At 38.6% G+C, this 18,326-nt stretch overlaps 1 protein-coding gene across 2 annotated transcripts in view; it reads left to right on the top strand.

The window, feature by feature from the left end:
* Nucleotides 1–18,326, top strand: part of LOC101477232 (thyrotropin-releasing hormone-degrading ectoenzyme) — a 272,984-nt gene that overhangs the window by 146,418 nt on the left and 108,240 nt on the right. For both annotated transcript variants that reach the window (XM_004566481.3, XM_076876236.1), the window contains exon 5: nt 10,958–11,112. In XM_004566481.3, the coding sequence (XP_004566538.1) occupies nt 10,958–11,112 (155 nt within the window). The remainder of the gene's footprint in view (nt 1–10,957; nt 11,113–18,326) is intronic.

Below are 18,326 nucleotides of genomic sequence, written 5' to 3'. Positions count from 1 at the left end.
TGTGTTTGTATTTGGCTGCACATGGTTCTTGGCTATTTCTAATGTTTTTAATTATTTTATATTTAAGAGAAAATGTAATGCATGAGATTTTTTTGCCTCTGTTTTGGCTGTGTATATGCATTACATTATATACATTCTTCTCATTTCCTTGTGGGTTTTTTTTTTACACTAATTTAATTGCATAAAATTTAGTTTTTTACTTGTTACAAACTGCTGGAAAAAGTGCTCCATGTATTCTTTGTATATTACATACTGTAAAACCCTGATGACATCATAATGGTTTATTTCTCTGACTTGAGGAACCCCTTTATCTTGAACTTCCATCTGAAGCTGGTATTAAAGTTGCCCTTTAAGGTGAGAAAAATACATAATTATGTGTGCTATGGCAGCGGTCCCCAACCCCCGGGACTCGGACCGGTACCGGTCCGTGAGTCGTTTGGTACCGGGCCGCGAGAGTTGAGGCTCAGGTGTGAAATGTATAGTTTTCAGGGTTTTTATCAGTTTTCAGCGTTATTTTGTTATCGTTTTTATCGTTAACTCAGTTTTCCTGGGTCTTTTCACGTGTGTTATGAATAAATCTTCTCTTTTTCGGTACCAGTACTAGTTTTATTTTGTTGTATTTATCCGCGACACCTTAAAGGCCGGTCCGTGAAAATATTGTCGGGCATAAACCGGTCCGTGGCGCCAAAAAGGTTGGGGACCTCTGTGCTATGGTTTATTTGTCATGCATCGCTGACAAAAATGAGCTGGATAATAAAAGGGAGGCTGCAGCCACAGGGAGAATCCAGGTGAAACACTGGAGTAAGCAATGCATGCAGAGTGATGCAGGGTGTGAAGGAATGTAATTTAGGTTATAGTTAATGTATGCCTGTGTGTGTGTGTTTGTGTGTGAGGGTGAGCAGGAGACAGTTGTTTGGGACACGGGAACCTCATAAAGGTTGTAATCTGTGGTAAAATGAATTAATTCCTTCTATTTGAATTCAAATGTCTATTGAGCATCGTGTCTCATTTGCATCTTCTACTTTAAACCAAATGGCCTCAATTGCATTTCCCCCCTTTAGTCAAACCAATCACATTTCCATTTCCCTCCACCAGCCAACCAGTTCTGCTGTCTGAGCCTCAGTCATGTGGATAATGAGCTGTCAGCCAATCACATCCAGCCTTGGAAAACTGGCTCGAGCATTGGGATTGGGTGCTGGCTGTGGAAATTTTGTTTCCATGGTAACATGTATATTTCATAGCGCTTTCCTTTAGCTGGCAGTTGTAGCCCACCTGCTATGCTCCGCCTCCTCCTAGTTGTTTTTGGCTGACCACAGCAACTGTACCAGTTTGAAACTGGTTTTAACCAGACAGACGACTGCAAGCTCATGTAAACACACTCATCATCACCGATACACCGATACGATTTCAGCAGTATGTCATTATCTTTTCTCTAGGACAAATAAAGCTCAATTTTGGGGCACTGACTGGTATACGCTCACCAGACACTTTATTAGGTCCACCTTACTAGTACCGGGTTAAATATCATTTTGCCTTCAGAGATGCATTGATTATTCATGAAGCAGAATCAGGAGCTGGAAACTTTCCTCAGAGAATTCGGTCCATGGTGACATGATAGCATCACACAGTTGCTGAAGATGTGTCGGCTTCACATCCATTATATAAAACTCCCGTTCCACCACATCTCAAAGCTGCTCTCTTAGATTGAGATCTGGTGACTGTGAAGGCCATTTGAGTACAGTAAACTCATTGCTGTGAGCTTTGTGACATTTGTGGTGCATTATCCTGCTGGAAGCAGCCGTATGAAGGTGGTACACTGAGGTCAGATTTCTAGGCAGAACTGGATATTTGCTCTTTTTCAAGCTGTTCCCTGTAAACCCTGCAGATGCTTGTCTGTCAAATCAAAGTAGATTACATAGTGGAGACCACTTTCTCTAATATGTAATTAACTTGACTTCCTGTCTTGCTTCCATTCCAGCAACTAGATGAGCCTGATAGAACCAGATAAAGATAGAGATATTATCCACTTTTTACACATTCTTCAGGTTTTTTTCTCTGAAAAACTTTTTAAAAGGGAAAATAGTTTGGGTAGAAAAAAAAAGTCATGCTGCCATGCTGATCAATGTGAGTTTAGGTAGTTTACTTACTTGTAGCAGAGAGCGCTGTCTCTGACCTACAAACTGTTTCTAAAAACTGCTACACAGCTGATCAGTCAGACATTGACCGAGACAGTCTCTGCTGTCACTGTGACAGCTGCAGGCTGGATGATGGATCAGGTGTGAACACTATGAGCAGTCTGACACTGAAAATATAATGTGATGTATTATATCTGGACAAGGCTACCGGGGCTTTTCACACCAAACCTTTTTTTCTACAAAAACTTCATTCAAGTTGCTTGGTAGGAAAACTCTTTGATCATTTTGTTCAGTTTAGAATCATTGACATAGCTGCTGCTCGCATTATTGGCAGAGGTGGGACCAAGTCATTGTTTTGCAAGTCTCAAGTAAGTCTCAAGTCTTTATCCTCAAGTCTCAAGTCAAGTCTCAAGTAATGTCAGGCAAGTCAGAGTCGAGTCTCAAGTCACTGGTGTAAAAGTCCAAGTAAAGTCACAAGTCGGAAATTTTGAATTTCAAGTCCTTTCGAGTCTTTAAAAAAAAACGACGAAAAAAGCATGTTGCAGTTATATGCTAAATGTAAATATTAGACCATGTAATTTTTAAATCTGTGTTTTTCTCAACACATGACAAAATAGTGAACTTAGAAAATATACACAAATTGTGAAATTGCACCTCTTTAAAATGCAGCTCAATTAAACCTAGCTCCAAGAATAATTTTCACCGACAGTTCTGAGATAAGCTGCATGTTATTCTTGGATGCGGTTGTAGGACCGGCTTTAAAATCGCATGACAAAAATATCATACACATTAAAAAAAACTGCTTCACCAACGTAGCCTGGAAAACATTTGCTAGTTAGATGAAGTCAGCTATCTCGTTGTAGCATATTTATATGCATATTTATAATTATATGGTTCTTGGAGTGAGTGCATACACTCATGAAGTTTAGTAACTTCAGGTCACTGCAACAAGCCCAGGTACAGTTTACCGACGGATGGGTACAGGACCTTGAAATGCACCGTATAGAATGAAAGACCATCGTACGTATCATAAGTTTACCAGTCTCACAAATCGTCATCATAAATACACATTCGTTAACCGTTTATTAATATAACCTTTGAGCTCAATGGTAATTAATTAGTAGTGGAAATAATTTCTGGTAGCATCACAGAAATGTAGCAGTGACAATAATACTGTATGCTGTAATCGTACTGGGCAATTAGTGATACAAAAAACCTGTTTTATCCTGTGAATAAAAGTATATGTTTTTGTCAATGTACCATAATAACAGAAGCGAAACGCAATATTGTGTCAGGACAATTCACTATTTATGCACAATAAATAAAGGAGCATAGCGCGACAATTTCTGTTCAGCGCCAGACTTGCTTGTAACCTATATCACCAATTATGTTAAGAAAATGACGTATTAACTACTACAAAACACTGACCTTTGTGGAAATGCTTGGAGCAGACTAACCTGTGAGCTGGAGTGTTCTGGGACGTTATATTTGATCTTTGAATGGCTGCAATCCAGGCCATCCGTCGCCTCTTTGTTACTTCAGAAACATGGCTTGAACAATTTCTCTTCAACGACGTAATCCGATAACAACCGATCTCTTTACCCGTCGGCTTCCCGTGGCTGTCATGCGACCGGCTATTGCAGTTAATAATACAACAGCTTCTTGCCATTTTTGTGTTTCTTTTTATCGCTGTGTGACTGATTTCAATTGAAAGCCTGCGTGCGCTAGTACCTCTTGCCACGAGTTCCCAGAATCCTTTGGGGTTTTACCCCTGAATGACGTCACATTTTCAATCTCTATATAATATGTATGTTCAATTTTATATTTGGGGTGAAATATCAAGTCTTTTCAAGTAAACCGGTTCAAGTCCAATTCAAGTCCCAGGTCATTGGTGTAAAAGTCCAAGTCAAGTCACAAGTCTTAGAACATTTTTTCAAGTCAAGTCTAAAGTCATAAAATTAATGACTCGAGTCTGACTCGAGTCCAAGTCATGTGACTCGAGTCCACACCTCTGATTATTGGCAATATAATAATATTTATATTCCTGATTTATTTTCCTGATGCTGAGAACTTCTCTTTGATGGAGTTTAGGCATGTAAACCTCATGACATTTCCAGTTTCTCCTATTAATATCTTGGTGTCAGAAACACATCATCAATGTAAAAAAAAATTCACACCTCTAACTTTAAACCAAAGCAGGTGTTTTTGATGGGTGCAACTGATCTGCAATATAGGGTTGTTTAAAGCTTTATATATATAGCATGGGTGAGCAAGCTCCGACAACAATTCTCTCTTACTCTCTTAATTTTATTAGTGTGAAGAAGCGATAATTAGAACAGATGAAGAACATCTGCATGCAAACTTGCTCACTGTCCTCACCAGCCATTGGTGTGAGAAAGCAGCAGAGATCTTCTTTCTTCTGTTGTTTTGTTCATCGATGCTGGAAAATTGGGACACAACCACAGAGTGCAGTGTGAGAGTAAATTTTCTATGTGTGGCAGCTGATTTTAAGCCTTCAGGCAAAATCAAAAGCCCACTCTAATTGTCACGATTCTTATTTTAAGTTAGAGCAAGCCTGAAATGTTAGAAACTACAGTTCCTCTAATGACCAATGAAGTCTAGTCCAACAATGATGCAGTCCCCATAGACGCCTATATTAAAATTTGCAACAAATTAACATTTGCTCTATATAAACAGCCAATTTGACCTTCATAACAACTGTATCAAAGGTGAATTTTTCCCTATCCCCATATATGCCCATTTATATTGCTTTAAGGCTTACAGTTGCATTACCTGCATTACTGCAGTGTTCTGAATGTGGCTACTTGATTGACAAGTGGGTGCTGACTTGGCTGCTTGCAGTTTGCAATGCTTTACATGAACTCAGATCATTATTGTGCCTCAATTTAGGTCCTTCCATTAGCACACGTTCATGCAAAATACCATGCAGACTTTGTGTTTACTATACATAACACAACATACATTGCCTAAATTTTATGAGTAAGCATCTTGCGAATCCTGAGGTTGGGTTTGTGTGTCTTCTTCAAGCCATGCCATCCTTTTTACAGAAGAAGAGCGTTTTTCAGTCCATTGAAGGTGTTTCACACCTTCAGCTTGCTGAGCACCATGAGAGCGCCATGCAAGGTATTTGGAGCATCCTTGATGCCGTGTCCTTGCCCTTAATTGTACAGCCCATCCAAAAGGTTTTGCTGCAGTTTTGGTGAGTGAAAGTCTAGTGTCTAATATGAGCTAATAACTCTACCATCTCATCCAAATACAAGAACTTCTGGCTCAAAAGAAAAAAAAATATTGTTAATTATGTTGAGGCTGTAACGTTGAGACTTCAAAAACATACAGTTTCAGCTCCCTACCCATTACATAGTCAGTCTTGACATTTAGTCCATTAGGCTTCGATATAAAGTTACATGAGTGCCAGATCCACTCTGTTATTATCATCATTATTGTGGAAATACAACAATAAAGTTTTTTCCACATTAATTCACATCGTATCTCCTCATATTTCATGTGAGGATACACATAGAGTTATATGGCATGCACGCTTCCAACCCTCAGGCTCCACAGACATTTAGCTACCTCAAAACAGTTAACACAGCAGGTCCTCATGACTGCCTTCCCGATGCCAGAAGATGCATGCTGGGTAAAAGAGGCCACCCGGCAGTCCAAGGAGTCGCATCGTAACATGTGTTCATACCTGATTAACTAGCAGGCTGAGCTGACTGACAGCAACTGCAGAGTTCTGCTTTCACACTCAAACATCAAACTGACTGAGCTCAGCTCTCTGCTGTGATGCTGTGTGCATGAGTTAAAAACAAGACAGCTGGCTGATTTCTTCTTCTGAAGGTTCATTTTGACTCGTGACAGTGTTTAGGCATATTGTTGTTTACCAAGTATTGTTAAAATCCCAGTGAAACTAGGCAGTACAGCCTGAAAATCACAAATTTTGATTTGGTAGATCAGTGACCTCCAACATGCCTCTAAAAACCCAAAGCAGATTATGATCTCCTATCCATCGATGCATTTACCAGTTCGTAGTTCATTACCAAACTACAAACCTTGTCTTCATTTTATTTTACAAATTTTTCTCAACCCCCTGTCCAAAAAAGTAAAATATCAACACATAAAAAAGTTTGGGAAGTACATTATAAAAATACTTGGAATGCTACATGGAATGGACTCAAAACAACACTCAGTGAGTCTCTTTAGTTCTGATAGAAATGTCTTAACTACTGAACTGGATACCATGAAATTTCTAGATTTGTTTTTCCCCAACCTGAAATCTTCAGCGTTCAGACAGAACAGTGGAGCCGCTTATTTGCTTTTGCAGGAGTGGCTGTTGTGAAGAAGTACACCACGAGTACTCAGAGTAACCGAATCAGAAGCTAACATCATTCTTTTTTAATTCTTGGTTTTAAAAAAGGTGATTAATGTTATAAAATATTTCTTTTATTTTGAAATGCATGGTTAAGAAATTTTTTTAACTATGTGGAGAAATGTCTTTGTTTGTTGTACATGGTTGCAACATATTTGGCCTCGTCGTGATCTCCAACCATTGTTTTCCCAGAGTGAGTGTAGGATGATACATAAAACAAAGATAAGGAGCACAGAAAATATGCAGATGTTAGGATTTACTTTAGAGGAAAAAAAAATCCTCAGATCAGCGTTTTAAAGGATTCATTTTAATGGAAATAACCGGCCATTTCTCCCACATAAATCTATCCATCAAAGAGAAAGCAGTACTTGCATTGTATCATCAAACAGCCTCCCGTTAAATCCTCTTTATTTTTCTGTTAACTTCTGTTATGCGTGTTTCCTCAAATATCTCTTAACTTTACACCCCGGGCTGATACTGAGCACTATCTACAGACAGCTTCCGTGTTTTGCAACACCCACGCAGCGTTAGTAACCCACTAAGAGTCGGTTTGTGAATGTGCCCAAGGCTATCCAAATATCATCATTGCTAATCTGTATTCATACCTCAGCTCTCTGACATTTATAACCAGGTGCTTGTACTTGATTAGAAACATCTTCATCCATGTACAGGTTGAAAACACTTTGCTTATCTTTAGCATGAGCACTTCAAAACAACATCAGGGTGTTGGAGATTGCACAGAAGAGGTCATGGGAGACATTAAAGCATCCTCAGGAATGTTTGCACATGCCTCGGTAACACCTCTCTGAGAGCAGCAGCGATTAAATCAACATTGCATTTGGGCCACTCGGTAAAGAACCCTTTATAAAGTAATCCTTTAAGCTGTTTACAATATGTGCTGCAGATTGTAGAGTTTATCGAATATCACTAAGTCACTGCGGGTACCATAATATAAGATTACACTTAAACACCTGTAATCTGGCTTCACTTAAAGCAGTCCACCAAAGTTGAGTTGCTTGTCCTTTGGGCTGTGATTACAGAGGAAGGCACTCAGACACTCCACAACAAACCCAGCAGATAGATATCAGTGGGAACATGTGGATGTGTGAGAGCTCCCAGCAGGAGTGTTTCTAGCTCTGAAACTGCTCCGACAACAGGTTTCACATGAGTGTGTGCAAACATTTGCCTCTGTGCATGTGCTGCTACCTCCGAGTGAGAGCACCAGCAATAACCCTCAGATCATGTGATGAGCGACAGCTGCCGAAGAGCACTGATGTCCTGTTTTGCTCAAGTGTTGTTGACAGTGTGACTTCTGTTCGTGTGATGGAACAACATCAAAAAGGTGCAAACTGAGGCAGAAGGTGCGCCCTGAAGCTTTTAATGAGGGGAAACATTGATTCAGCCTTTTATTTCATTAAAATATATTTTATTGTTTTAATTAAATAAAAAAAAATGCAATCTGTCCTCAGAATCCCTGGGAATAGTTACATATTCTGTATATGAAAGATGGATGTAGATGCTGTGATGTCACTCATTGCATTCTGGATTCTGCATTTTGTAGCTTCAGAATTTGTGTTTTAGAAGCTTTTTTTCTTTTGTTTTTTGAGACAGAAATGACCCTATGTGGATGAGAAGGAAAAGTCTTGGTGAACTGTAAATGTCAGAGTCCTTCTAGAAGCAGTTATCACCTGTTGGAAACTATCTTGAAACTCCCCAGGACATTTATTTGATCAGTTATTAACTTTCGTTTGAATACTCTGAGGTCTATCAATATTAGTAACGCACCATAGTACCATAGTAACACAGATACCTCTAAGCAGTACAAAAATTTAAACCAATACCCAGAAGTTAGATGTTAAGAGGTCCAGTTCAGTGACAGGTGCTTACTACAGGTGCTGATGAAAGTAACCATGATCATAATTATAAACCTGGGTTTCATTAAAAAATATAAATTAAAAAAAGAAAGCACACACACAACTTGAACCAAGTGTTTTCTGCTCTAAATTTGAACATTTTGACATGGAAGTCTATGGAGATCGACTCTTTTGGAGGTGGCCTCTAGTGGGCATTCGAGTAACTGCAGTTTTTGGCTGCTGCATACTCCATCAGGAGGAGGGACATGCAAGGCAACAGAAGGTCCACAAATAAATATAAGGAAAAAGTCTTAAGAACCATGAAAGAAGTAAGACTCTGTAAACGATGTGTCTTCATAATTTGTATTGGTTAGAAGATGATCAGTCAAACTATCTACCTGTCGCTGTTTGCTGATGTGATAATATGGGATTCAATACTCATCATAGCTATATATTCTTGACACAGCATTAATTTAAAGTAAATATATAACTTGTCATGAACAGTGTTAGGTTCGTTTGACAGAGAAAACAAAGTAGAGCAAAAGGCTGTAACACAGAACAGACAGATGATGCATCTGTGTCACATGTCATGTTTAATCGACATCGCTTTCACAGCTCTGCAGTATGAATTCTTCATTTTGTTAGATGTTTGTTGCCTCCTCTAATCTCTCTTCTAATAACCTCCTCTTCTCCACTTAGAGTAGACAAAGTGAGGAATTTGTCTGCATTTACCTCCTTTTTCTTGTTTCTTTCTTCCCGCGATTATGATTGTGCTCTTCACCCTTATTAGTTTCACTTGTCTTCAGTTTAATTCTTTCTGTGTTTTTACATTCCTGCTTCTCTGTTTTAGCCAGATTGTTGCTTTTTGTTTGGACTGTTTTATTTTCATATTGGAAATATTATCCCCGCCTTTTCTTCCACAGTACATGCCATTACAGTGGCTCTATTATACTTTTCCTTATTTTATCTAAAATACGGAAACACTGCAAAGACACACCAGACAGTTTTCACAAAACTGTGGGAAGTGAAAAATCATCATCAAAGGAGAGACTGCTTGCCATCAAAGTAAAAGTTGCATCCTACATTGAAATCAGCACGTTTCCAAACACGCAAATTGTACTTTGAAGGTGAATGTGTCCATTTTCCATTCTGGTGGTTGTCTCAGAGTTTAGAAAAAAACTGGACATCTTTAGATTTGTGAAGATGTTTTGGGTCCCGTTCAAGAAGCTTCCTCGGTTCTACAGACAAGAAGTTGAAAGTATTTAACCCCTAGTGGGGGTTAACCCCTTTGGAGGTGGTTTTGAAGGTTGTTGGCTCACTATTGATCATATGGTAATATAATCAATAGTGGCCCACAGTATGAAAAAAGCTATGGGTCATTACTATCACTGTGGGTTAAGAGTGAAACCAATATGAAATCTTGCCCTATACCCACATGTGACCTAACCTGAGGTGACGTGTGACTCGGGGGAAGGGAAGGCATCTAGAGTCTGCATTGTGGCTGATAGTTTGTTCCATAAGACACCACTTCTGTTTAATGATGTTCTTCAAAATGGACAACTAACTAACTCACCAGTTTATGGAGAAATATAGATATTTCACTAGCAACCAGTGGTCGCCAGGGAGTCATCCTAACCTTAACTGAGTATCTAGGCCTCTGAGACTGAAGCCTAAAATGTTAAAAGATCAACTTTTATATTGTGACTTTAAGGTAGAAAAGTTGCCTTAAAAAATTCAAGACCGGTCTCTATGAGTTTCAAGCCACAAGGGTTAAAATGAGTACCCACTATCAATGCCAAAGAGGCAGCACGTTTGATGACACCCAGGTATTTGATTTTCTCAGGGTTCAGGAATGGCGGGTAAAGAATTGGATATGAATTGGTTTGGAGAGGCTTCAAAATGGAAGCAAGTCTTAGTTACAGTAGTGCCTTTTTTTTCCTTGTGTGTCTCAAAGAAATACTGTTTAATTCATGAAGAGAATATTTTTGGTAAATTTCATGTAATTTTTTGCTCATTTCTGCTCCTCTTTATGACTGAGGTATTATTTTGTCCTTAACTTTTCCTTCTCAGAGGAAATAATAATGTCTCCTGTTGTCTGCAAGTGATCCTCTGACGAAGGTCGCTGCAGCTGAAATGCCAGAAGTTTGTGATTTTAAATTTAAATTAAGACCTGAACCGGTCACTCATTCACTGGAGAGAAATGCCTTTTCTGAAAAACAACCCAAGTTTCCCCACCCAAAGGACATTTCTCTACATTTACTCGTTTTTGTTACATCTCAGCTGATCTCTCTCTCGGACTGCTTCTCTCTCATACAGATATATGTAGAGTTATAACTTGAAAAATCCATATATCTATGTTGTGTGGATGAAAGGCTCCTTTGGCACATAGTTAAAATGACTCATGAGTTTAATTTTAACCCGAAATGGGAACCGCACCGATGCCAGCAGTCATTCTGTCACAGCGATCGCCTCCTGTTATTTAAGTGGTGGAATCTCGCTGAGAGTTTATTAATGCAGGAAAACATTCAGCATGTGTTGAAAAGCCGTAATGTGTTGTTGTTGTCATGATTGGTTTACAGACTTGTTGGCTGTGCCCAAACACCCCTACGCCGCCATGGAGAACTGGGGCCTGAGTGTCTTCGTGGAGCAGAAGATCCTGTTGGACGCAGACGTGTCGTCCTCATCCTATCAGATGGAACTCACCATGGTGGTGGTCCACGAGATTTGTCACCAGGTAGGCAACGTACCTGATGGCTCAGACATTATACTACCATTCATACTGCGAAGGATTGTGAATATACTATAGAATATATACTATAATGTCATTTAAGAAAGGTATTATTCAGACTGTAAAATTTCATATGATTGGAGATCATTGATTGTAACTGATTTCTTAACACAGTGTTCATAAATACTTACTAACTAGGATTATGAGTATTGGTTACACAATATAATATTTTGCACAAAATAATCTTTTCAGAAATGTTTACTCTGTCTAACCACATTTTTGTACAAATGGTGCAGAAACAATACATCTGTAAGCCCCACATTTTCCTACTCTTTAGACTACATAATCTATGATAACTGCATAATTTCACCTGCTCATTGTCCTAAAGATCCATCCATCCATCCATCTTCATCCGCTTTGTCCGGGGCCGGGTCGCGGGGGCAGCAGCCTAAGCTAAAGATGTTTCCTAAAAATGTTTGATGTCCTCACCACCTGTTTAATAGCTACTCCTTGAAAAAAAAGATTATTTTCATAAATTTAAACCTTTTTATCTCACTGAAGTGAATTTAGATCAACTAGAAATGATGGATGAGAGCAGATTATTTGGATGCAGAGTATAAGAGAGAGAATATATAAATCCTTTTTAAAATGTATGTATTATTGAGTCTGACAGGAGGCATTTGCTAAAGAGATTGTGATAGCTGGGATCATGTAATTCTGGTTTTAGAAGAATAAGGTTCCCCTGACTATATTAGTCATAAAACTTTACTAAAGTTGAATGAATGCAATAAAAAATCATTTGTATATTTGCAATTGAAATATGGAGGGTTTCACGCTGGCTGACAGAGCCAAGTTAAGGACATGCCCACTCGAATTAAAGATGTTTCATACTCAATATGTGGGCTTCACACTTTTCGCCGAAGATGTAATTAATGCAACCTCATGTGAAAATGGAGCACAAGCACACAAAATGATGGGTTTGATGAAAAAAACAAAACAAAAAATCCCCCAAAACCAAAAAGAAAACAGCAGGTGGTGACAATTTTGTTATAAACTGAGTTCATTCATTCCTTGAACTGTTGGCAGACACAGAACAGAATTTTCTTTCATTTAAATGCATCCACTGTGAGCATGTCTGTTCATTAGTGTCTCATTCTGCTATAATGTGGTATTTTGTCACATAAGCCATAGATTCAGGCTGACAGAAGCTGACTATGCTGGATTGCTTGTCTTAGTGAAATAAAATTGAACCACTAGACTCAAACTGGTGGCTCGGGTTAACCTGTTAGCACAGAATTATGTAAATCTGATGTGCAAAAGACACTCACAGCTGTTGGAAGTTAAAATAAGTGCAGACTGGTCAGTAATTGGTAGCTTACTTCTGGAAAAACAACATTAAATGTCACCACACCTGTTGAGGACCAGGTGTGTCTGATATGCAAGAAAGGACACAAATAACACTGAAATACTAATAAAACAAATGATTTGAGTATATCTAAGAATTGTCATCACCTGCTGTTCATTTATTATGGTATGAATTATATGTATTGTGCAAATAATTCTTAAAACGTCATTCTTCATTAGACTCGGTTTGTCTTGTTTTGTTGCTTATGAGGATTGCAACCATATATCTCAATTAAGTACACAAAACACTGTAGGTGGACTGATGGTGAAGAGATGAGAAGAAAATATGATTTTTTTTTCTCTTCCCATCTGTTGAGGGAGCTTGTCAATATTCTTACATGAAAAGCCTCATGCAGGGAACAATAACAGATAAGCCATTAAGTCAGAATGGCATGACATGACATCAGCATGAAACAAAGAGTTGGGGTGAAGGTGGGTTGCAAAGTGGCTTACAGATAATTCGACTCAGGAATTATATAGAGATCTTGCTTAAACTGGCTGTTTTCCTTGTTTTCCAGCCCTGAGCATGACGCTACCACCACCATGCTTGCCAGTTGGTGTTCATAGGTTTAAAAGCCTCACCTTTACTCCTCCAAACACAACTTGAAACTGTAGCCATTTGGCTTGTCTAAGTAGGCATTCTAGTTGAGCCTGAAAGGGTGAACTTTGAAGCAGGGGCTTCTTTCTTGGTCAGCAAGAAATGTTTGGATTATGCTTTAATTTTAAAAAATGTATCTAATTTGGTCATCAAAACTAATATCTTGTTTGCATTTTGTAAAATTTCTTTATTAATAAATGAAAGTGTATTTAGAAAATTAGATTTTTGTGAATTTTGGACATTTTATGTCTTGTAGTCTGAAAAGAAGAACTAAAAGCTCTAAAAACAATGTCAATCAATTTACTGAAAATGTGTTTAACATATAAATGCAATATTTACCATTTTTCGTTCGACTTCATGAACATCCAGGTGCATGTTAAAAATGTCTTGTGACTTTCAAAGAACTCTGCATTCTTTGCAAAAGAAAACAGGCTGTTTGTGGGTATCAGACTTGTCATAGTTTATGTGTCTGTGTATTTCTGAAAGCTGCTCAGGATTTAGCTCAGAGGTCTTGTACATTTCTCACCACTCATGCAGGCAGGGCGGCACACCAGCATGAGGGTTTAAATAATGTTCATAAGATACAAATGTTCCTTCAGAGAAAGTGACCCACCTACAGAGGCTAAATTTGTTTATATGTTATCGTGCTGAGACTGAAACAAACCCCTGTGGCTCAGCCCGAACCCATGAGCTGCTGCGATATCACTAGTGGTCTTTTATATTCAACTGCATCAGTCTGACATGAAAAAGGGAAATAAAATTAATAGTGAACATTGACATGAAACACAAGTTAAAAATTAAAAAATAAATTTTCCTCTAACAAATGCAAATGGTCTGGTTATGAACACACCAAATGTGACAGAAGTCAAAATGACTTCAACGGCTACACCAATGAGCTCTGTGTTTGTGTGTGCGTGTTACAAATTTCCCCGGGCAACAACAAAAGCAGAGAGGATGATCCTGTTTTTACAGTATGACATCAAATACGTGACGAGCAGACAAACACGATGAAGCAGAAGGAAATTTAAAGGTTTTAGTCAGAAAAGAGAAAGAGGGAGGGAGTGTGACCAGGCGAACAAGCTTAAACAGCGAAGACAGACGTAGTATGAGACGGAGAGAGAGAGAAAAAAAGTAGAGCGTAGGAGACGGAGAAACAAAGAGGCGCAGAAACAAAGTGATGGAGAGAAAGAATGGAAACGACATCCGTTAAAGAAGAATAAAGGATACGAAAAGATGAACAAAGACAGAAAGAGAACAGAGCTCTGTAAAAAATACCCAAAACATTCAGCCTTATTCTCATTTACCAGTGAGCTTTATACAGACCTACAACATTTGCTTTTTATACACTCAGCACCCAGGAAGTGTTCTTTTCAAAATCTCCAGTTTAAACTAGGAACATATTCAACATTTATATTAATCCGGGTAACCATATAAAGCTAGATGTAGACTTAAAGAATTAGCATTAGCAGACACTGATGAGATTTCACCTGTAAGATAATGACAGCAAAAACTAAAAATTACGCACAGTACAGTGTTGCAGAGTTTTATGTACATTGCAGAGGTGTTTCTTCAAAAGAGAAGAGTGAAAAAATATATGCAAGTGTTTTATGTTTTGTCTATCTATCCATCAATAATATGCTTATGTGATTCAGGGTGGCGGGGTGTGGGCGCCGGAGCTTATCCCAGCTGCTGAAGGGCAAAAGGTGGTGTGCACCAGGTCACCAGTCTATCACACTATGGGCAACTTTGTGTTACCGGTTTATAGCAGTGGTCATCTTGAGGCTGTTATGCATTGCAAAGATCCTCCAACATTACTGAAAGAAAACCAACAATCAAACATTGTTATTCAGTCATAAGAATCAGAATTATGGAATAGGGACAACTCATTATCAGTCAGAATTTTAGGCCAATTTAAGAGGCGTCAGCTATACTTTTTTTGTGTAGTATTCCAGCAAATGAAGTCACATGAACTTAACATAGTATATCCAATGAATGAGCTCTTCTCTACATTAAAGTAGTTCAACTTCAACAGATTGAGTTTATGAACCTGAAATGATAAAAGTATTAAAACTTAACTATGATTAGCCAGGGGTTGGCTTCATCAGGTGGGGACCTCCAGCCTCCAGGGTCTTGTTTATGAATGACTGAAGAAGGGACCATGAGATTGGAGCATCTTTTATGACAGAGCATAGGGTAAAGCGAAGTTGGTGACTTAGTCTACAATCTCCTTTACTACCCTCACCTATGGTCACAAGCTCTGTGTAGTGACCAAAACAATAAGATTCTAGATATACGTTTCCTTCAAAGGGTGGCTGGGCTCTCTGGGGTGAGGAGTTCAGTCATTTGGAAGAGTCTCCGAGTAAAGCCACCTCTTTCCAAAGGAGGCAGTTCAGGTGGTCTGGGCGTCTGACTAGGATACCTCACAGATGCCTCTGATTGTGGTGTTTTGGGCATGTCTTACCAGAAGGAGGCCCCAGGACAGACCCAGGATTCACTGACAATATTATAACTCTCAGCTGGTTTGGGAATGACTCTGTGTTCCCCTGGATGAGGTGGAAGAGGCGGCTGGGGTGAGGGAAGCCTGGGATTCTCAGCTTCCCCTTCTGGTTTTGTGTGCAGCACCAGCTGTGGGACTTCAGTGTGTGTGTCTCCTAGGTCCCAGCACACTACAGAATAACAGAAGTTCATTAGTAAATGCAAAGATGGTGTGCCAATCACCTGGCACTGCTAGAAGTAAAAAAAAAAAAAATAGTCCCATGATTCTTTGTGTTTGTAATTTCAGAACTGTTCCTTACTTAAACATGCCACATGGAAATGATGAATTCAAACAAGGATGAACCGCTATAGTGTAAACAACTCAATATAAGTACACCAAAACAATGTAACACAGTTAAATGAAATAACATTGCTGTATTTACAGTGCGAGGCTGAGTATGAATTTCACTGAGGAGCAGAGAACAGCTTGTTATCTTCCAATGATCACAATAAAAAAAAATTGGAGGCTTCTAATCCTTGAAGTTCTCATTTTTAATTAAGATCTTCTTGATGCTGTTGAGCTTTATACATCTAAGAGAGCTGAGCTGTAACTGTCTGAAGTATCATTATATGCTGTAGTCTTAAGATTTAATGTAAAGTACGTGTTTATTCGTTTTTGTGAACATGACCTGAAGTAATCCATGAACTATATCTACCTCCAGTACACTGGATGAATAATATTTCATGGGTAATTAAATGCCTGAAATTGATGTCCTCTTTATTGGAGTGGCAGCAGAAGTATTAGAATATCTCAAAACCATAAAATTTGGATGAAGTGTGTCCAAACTGAACTGTTCATGTAATATGGGGTGATTTTGATGATGAAAATAAAAGGCTCTGCTATAAATATTGTGGTGCCTCTGCCTGATGGAGAAACGGCTTGCTTCTATTTAATTTCCTTCAGGATATGGCCTCATACCGACATTTCTCTGTGCTCAGTCTTGATGAACGCTGCCTTCAGGCTGCTGCTGGTGTGAAGCAAAGAAACAGAATGAATAACAATGTTAAGCCATAATATGTGATGTGTACAGTATATTAAGTCATAAATATTATTGGACATGTCATAAAAAATGTAGTACTGATGTTTTTTTTTTCTTTTGTTTTGGTATTTTTTCACTTTTTTGTCTTTTTTGTGCATCTTTCTTCATCTGGTTTGTTAGTTTAGAGGAGCAAGTGAGAAGAAAGGAAAGTGATAAAGTAGTGTTTTGTCTGCAGCTTTGCACTCCATTTCATCCTGAAGCCATTTATCTCTCTCAAACGCATGCAAATATACAGAGAGGCTTACAAAAGAAGACAGAAAGTTGTCTGAAGCTTTCAATAATCAGCTGGTTGAGTCAGAAAGAGTTTAATTGGAAAATAGACTTTTAGTGGAAGGTTTAGCTGTTATTGACCTGTTATGTGCAAAGAATAAATGTCTAATTCTAATCATAGTGCATACTTTGCCTTTTTAAAAGAAAATAATTATCTTTCCAGACTGTACCGGAGTATGAGAAGGTACATATCATTACAAAGAGTGAAGTATTTCTGGAATTATGCTGGAAATAAACACTTTGTCCTTTTTGTTCCCCACCTAAAGCTCACAATAAAACACCACCATGAAACTTTAGCATGCCTGTCCATGAACTCTGTCTACACAGTCAGGAAGTGACTGCCCAAACTTGGACAAGACAGGAGCATATAAGGCCCCTCAAATTTATTTTTTAATCTATATTATTAAATCATCATGTTGCCTAGCAATCACCTGCCAACGGGTGGACCGATAGATTCCAGGGAAAGTGAATGTGTGTGATGTGTAGTGCGTGACAGTGACGCTACATGTATGTGTACAGCTTTCGTCCTGTTAAAAGGAAGTTTTTCCTTTCCACTGTTGACAAGTGCTTGCTCATAGGGGGTCATCTGATTGTTTCATCTGTATTATTGTAGGATCTTTATCTTATCTTTATCTTTGGAGTAGGTGTAGAGAGGGTCATCTACTAATCAGAAGGTTCAATTCCTGACTGCTCCATCAAAATGGCAAATATCTTTACGCAAGATACTAGCCCCTAGTTGCTCTTCAATGTTTCCATGTATGAATGTGTGTGAATGTTAAATAGAAAGCGCTTCGACATGGCTGTATGAATGGATGTGAATGGGTGAATGAGCTATGTTGTATAAACATGTCATGCTCGCTTGACTCAGTCACACCTAGGTCAGCAGAACTTTACACACCAGGCTGCTATACTAGCTAAGTTAACCCCAAGTGGGGGACCAAGTGTATGGCCACTGTATTTTTCTCAGCATGAACAAAGTTTTAAAGATGGTGTTATTTAAAAAGTCAGGTGATCACCAAAGTTATTGTCCATATCTTCATAAAAAGTTTAATTTCAATCTATCCAGGTGCGTTCAAGGCATTTCAATCAAAACTACTTAATCCCACACAGAGTTTTAGAAGCAGTCAGTAATCAAAGTCAGGTTGATGTATTCACTGGAAAACATGATTGTTGGTACTGTTGTGGCTGAGCTACTTTCTAATATTGCAGGTCTTTATCTTACAGTACAAAGTGTTTTGAGAAAACTGTTGTGAACTGTTCCCATATAAATAAAAATTATGTTGCATGAAATGCAGGAAAATGATGAAGGTAACTGATATGCTGACCTAGTGTTGCATTATAGTCGCCACAGTGACAGGAAAGGTGAAAAGCTT

Source organism: Maylandia zebra, linkage group LG17, assembly GCF_041146795.1.
Source record: "Maylandia zebra isolate NMK-2024a linkage group LG17, Mzebra_GT3a, whole genome shotgun sequence".
In the NCBI taxonomy this organism is placed as follows: Eukaryota; Metazoa; Chordata; class Actinopteri; order Cichliformes; family Cichlidae; genus Maylandia; species Maylandia zebra.
This window is presented reverse-complemented; position numbering and strand designations above follow the sequence as displayed.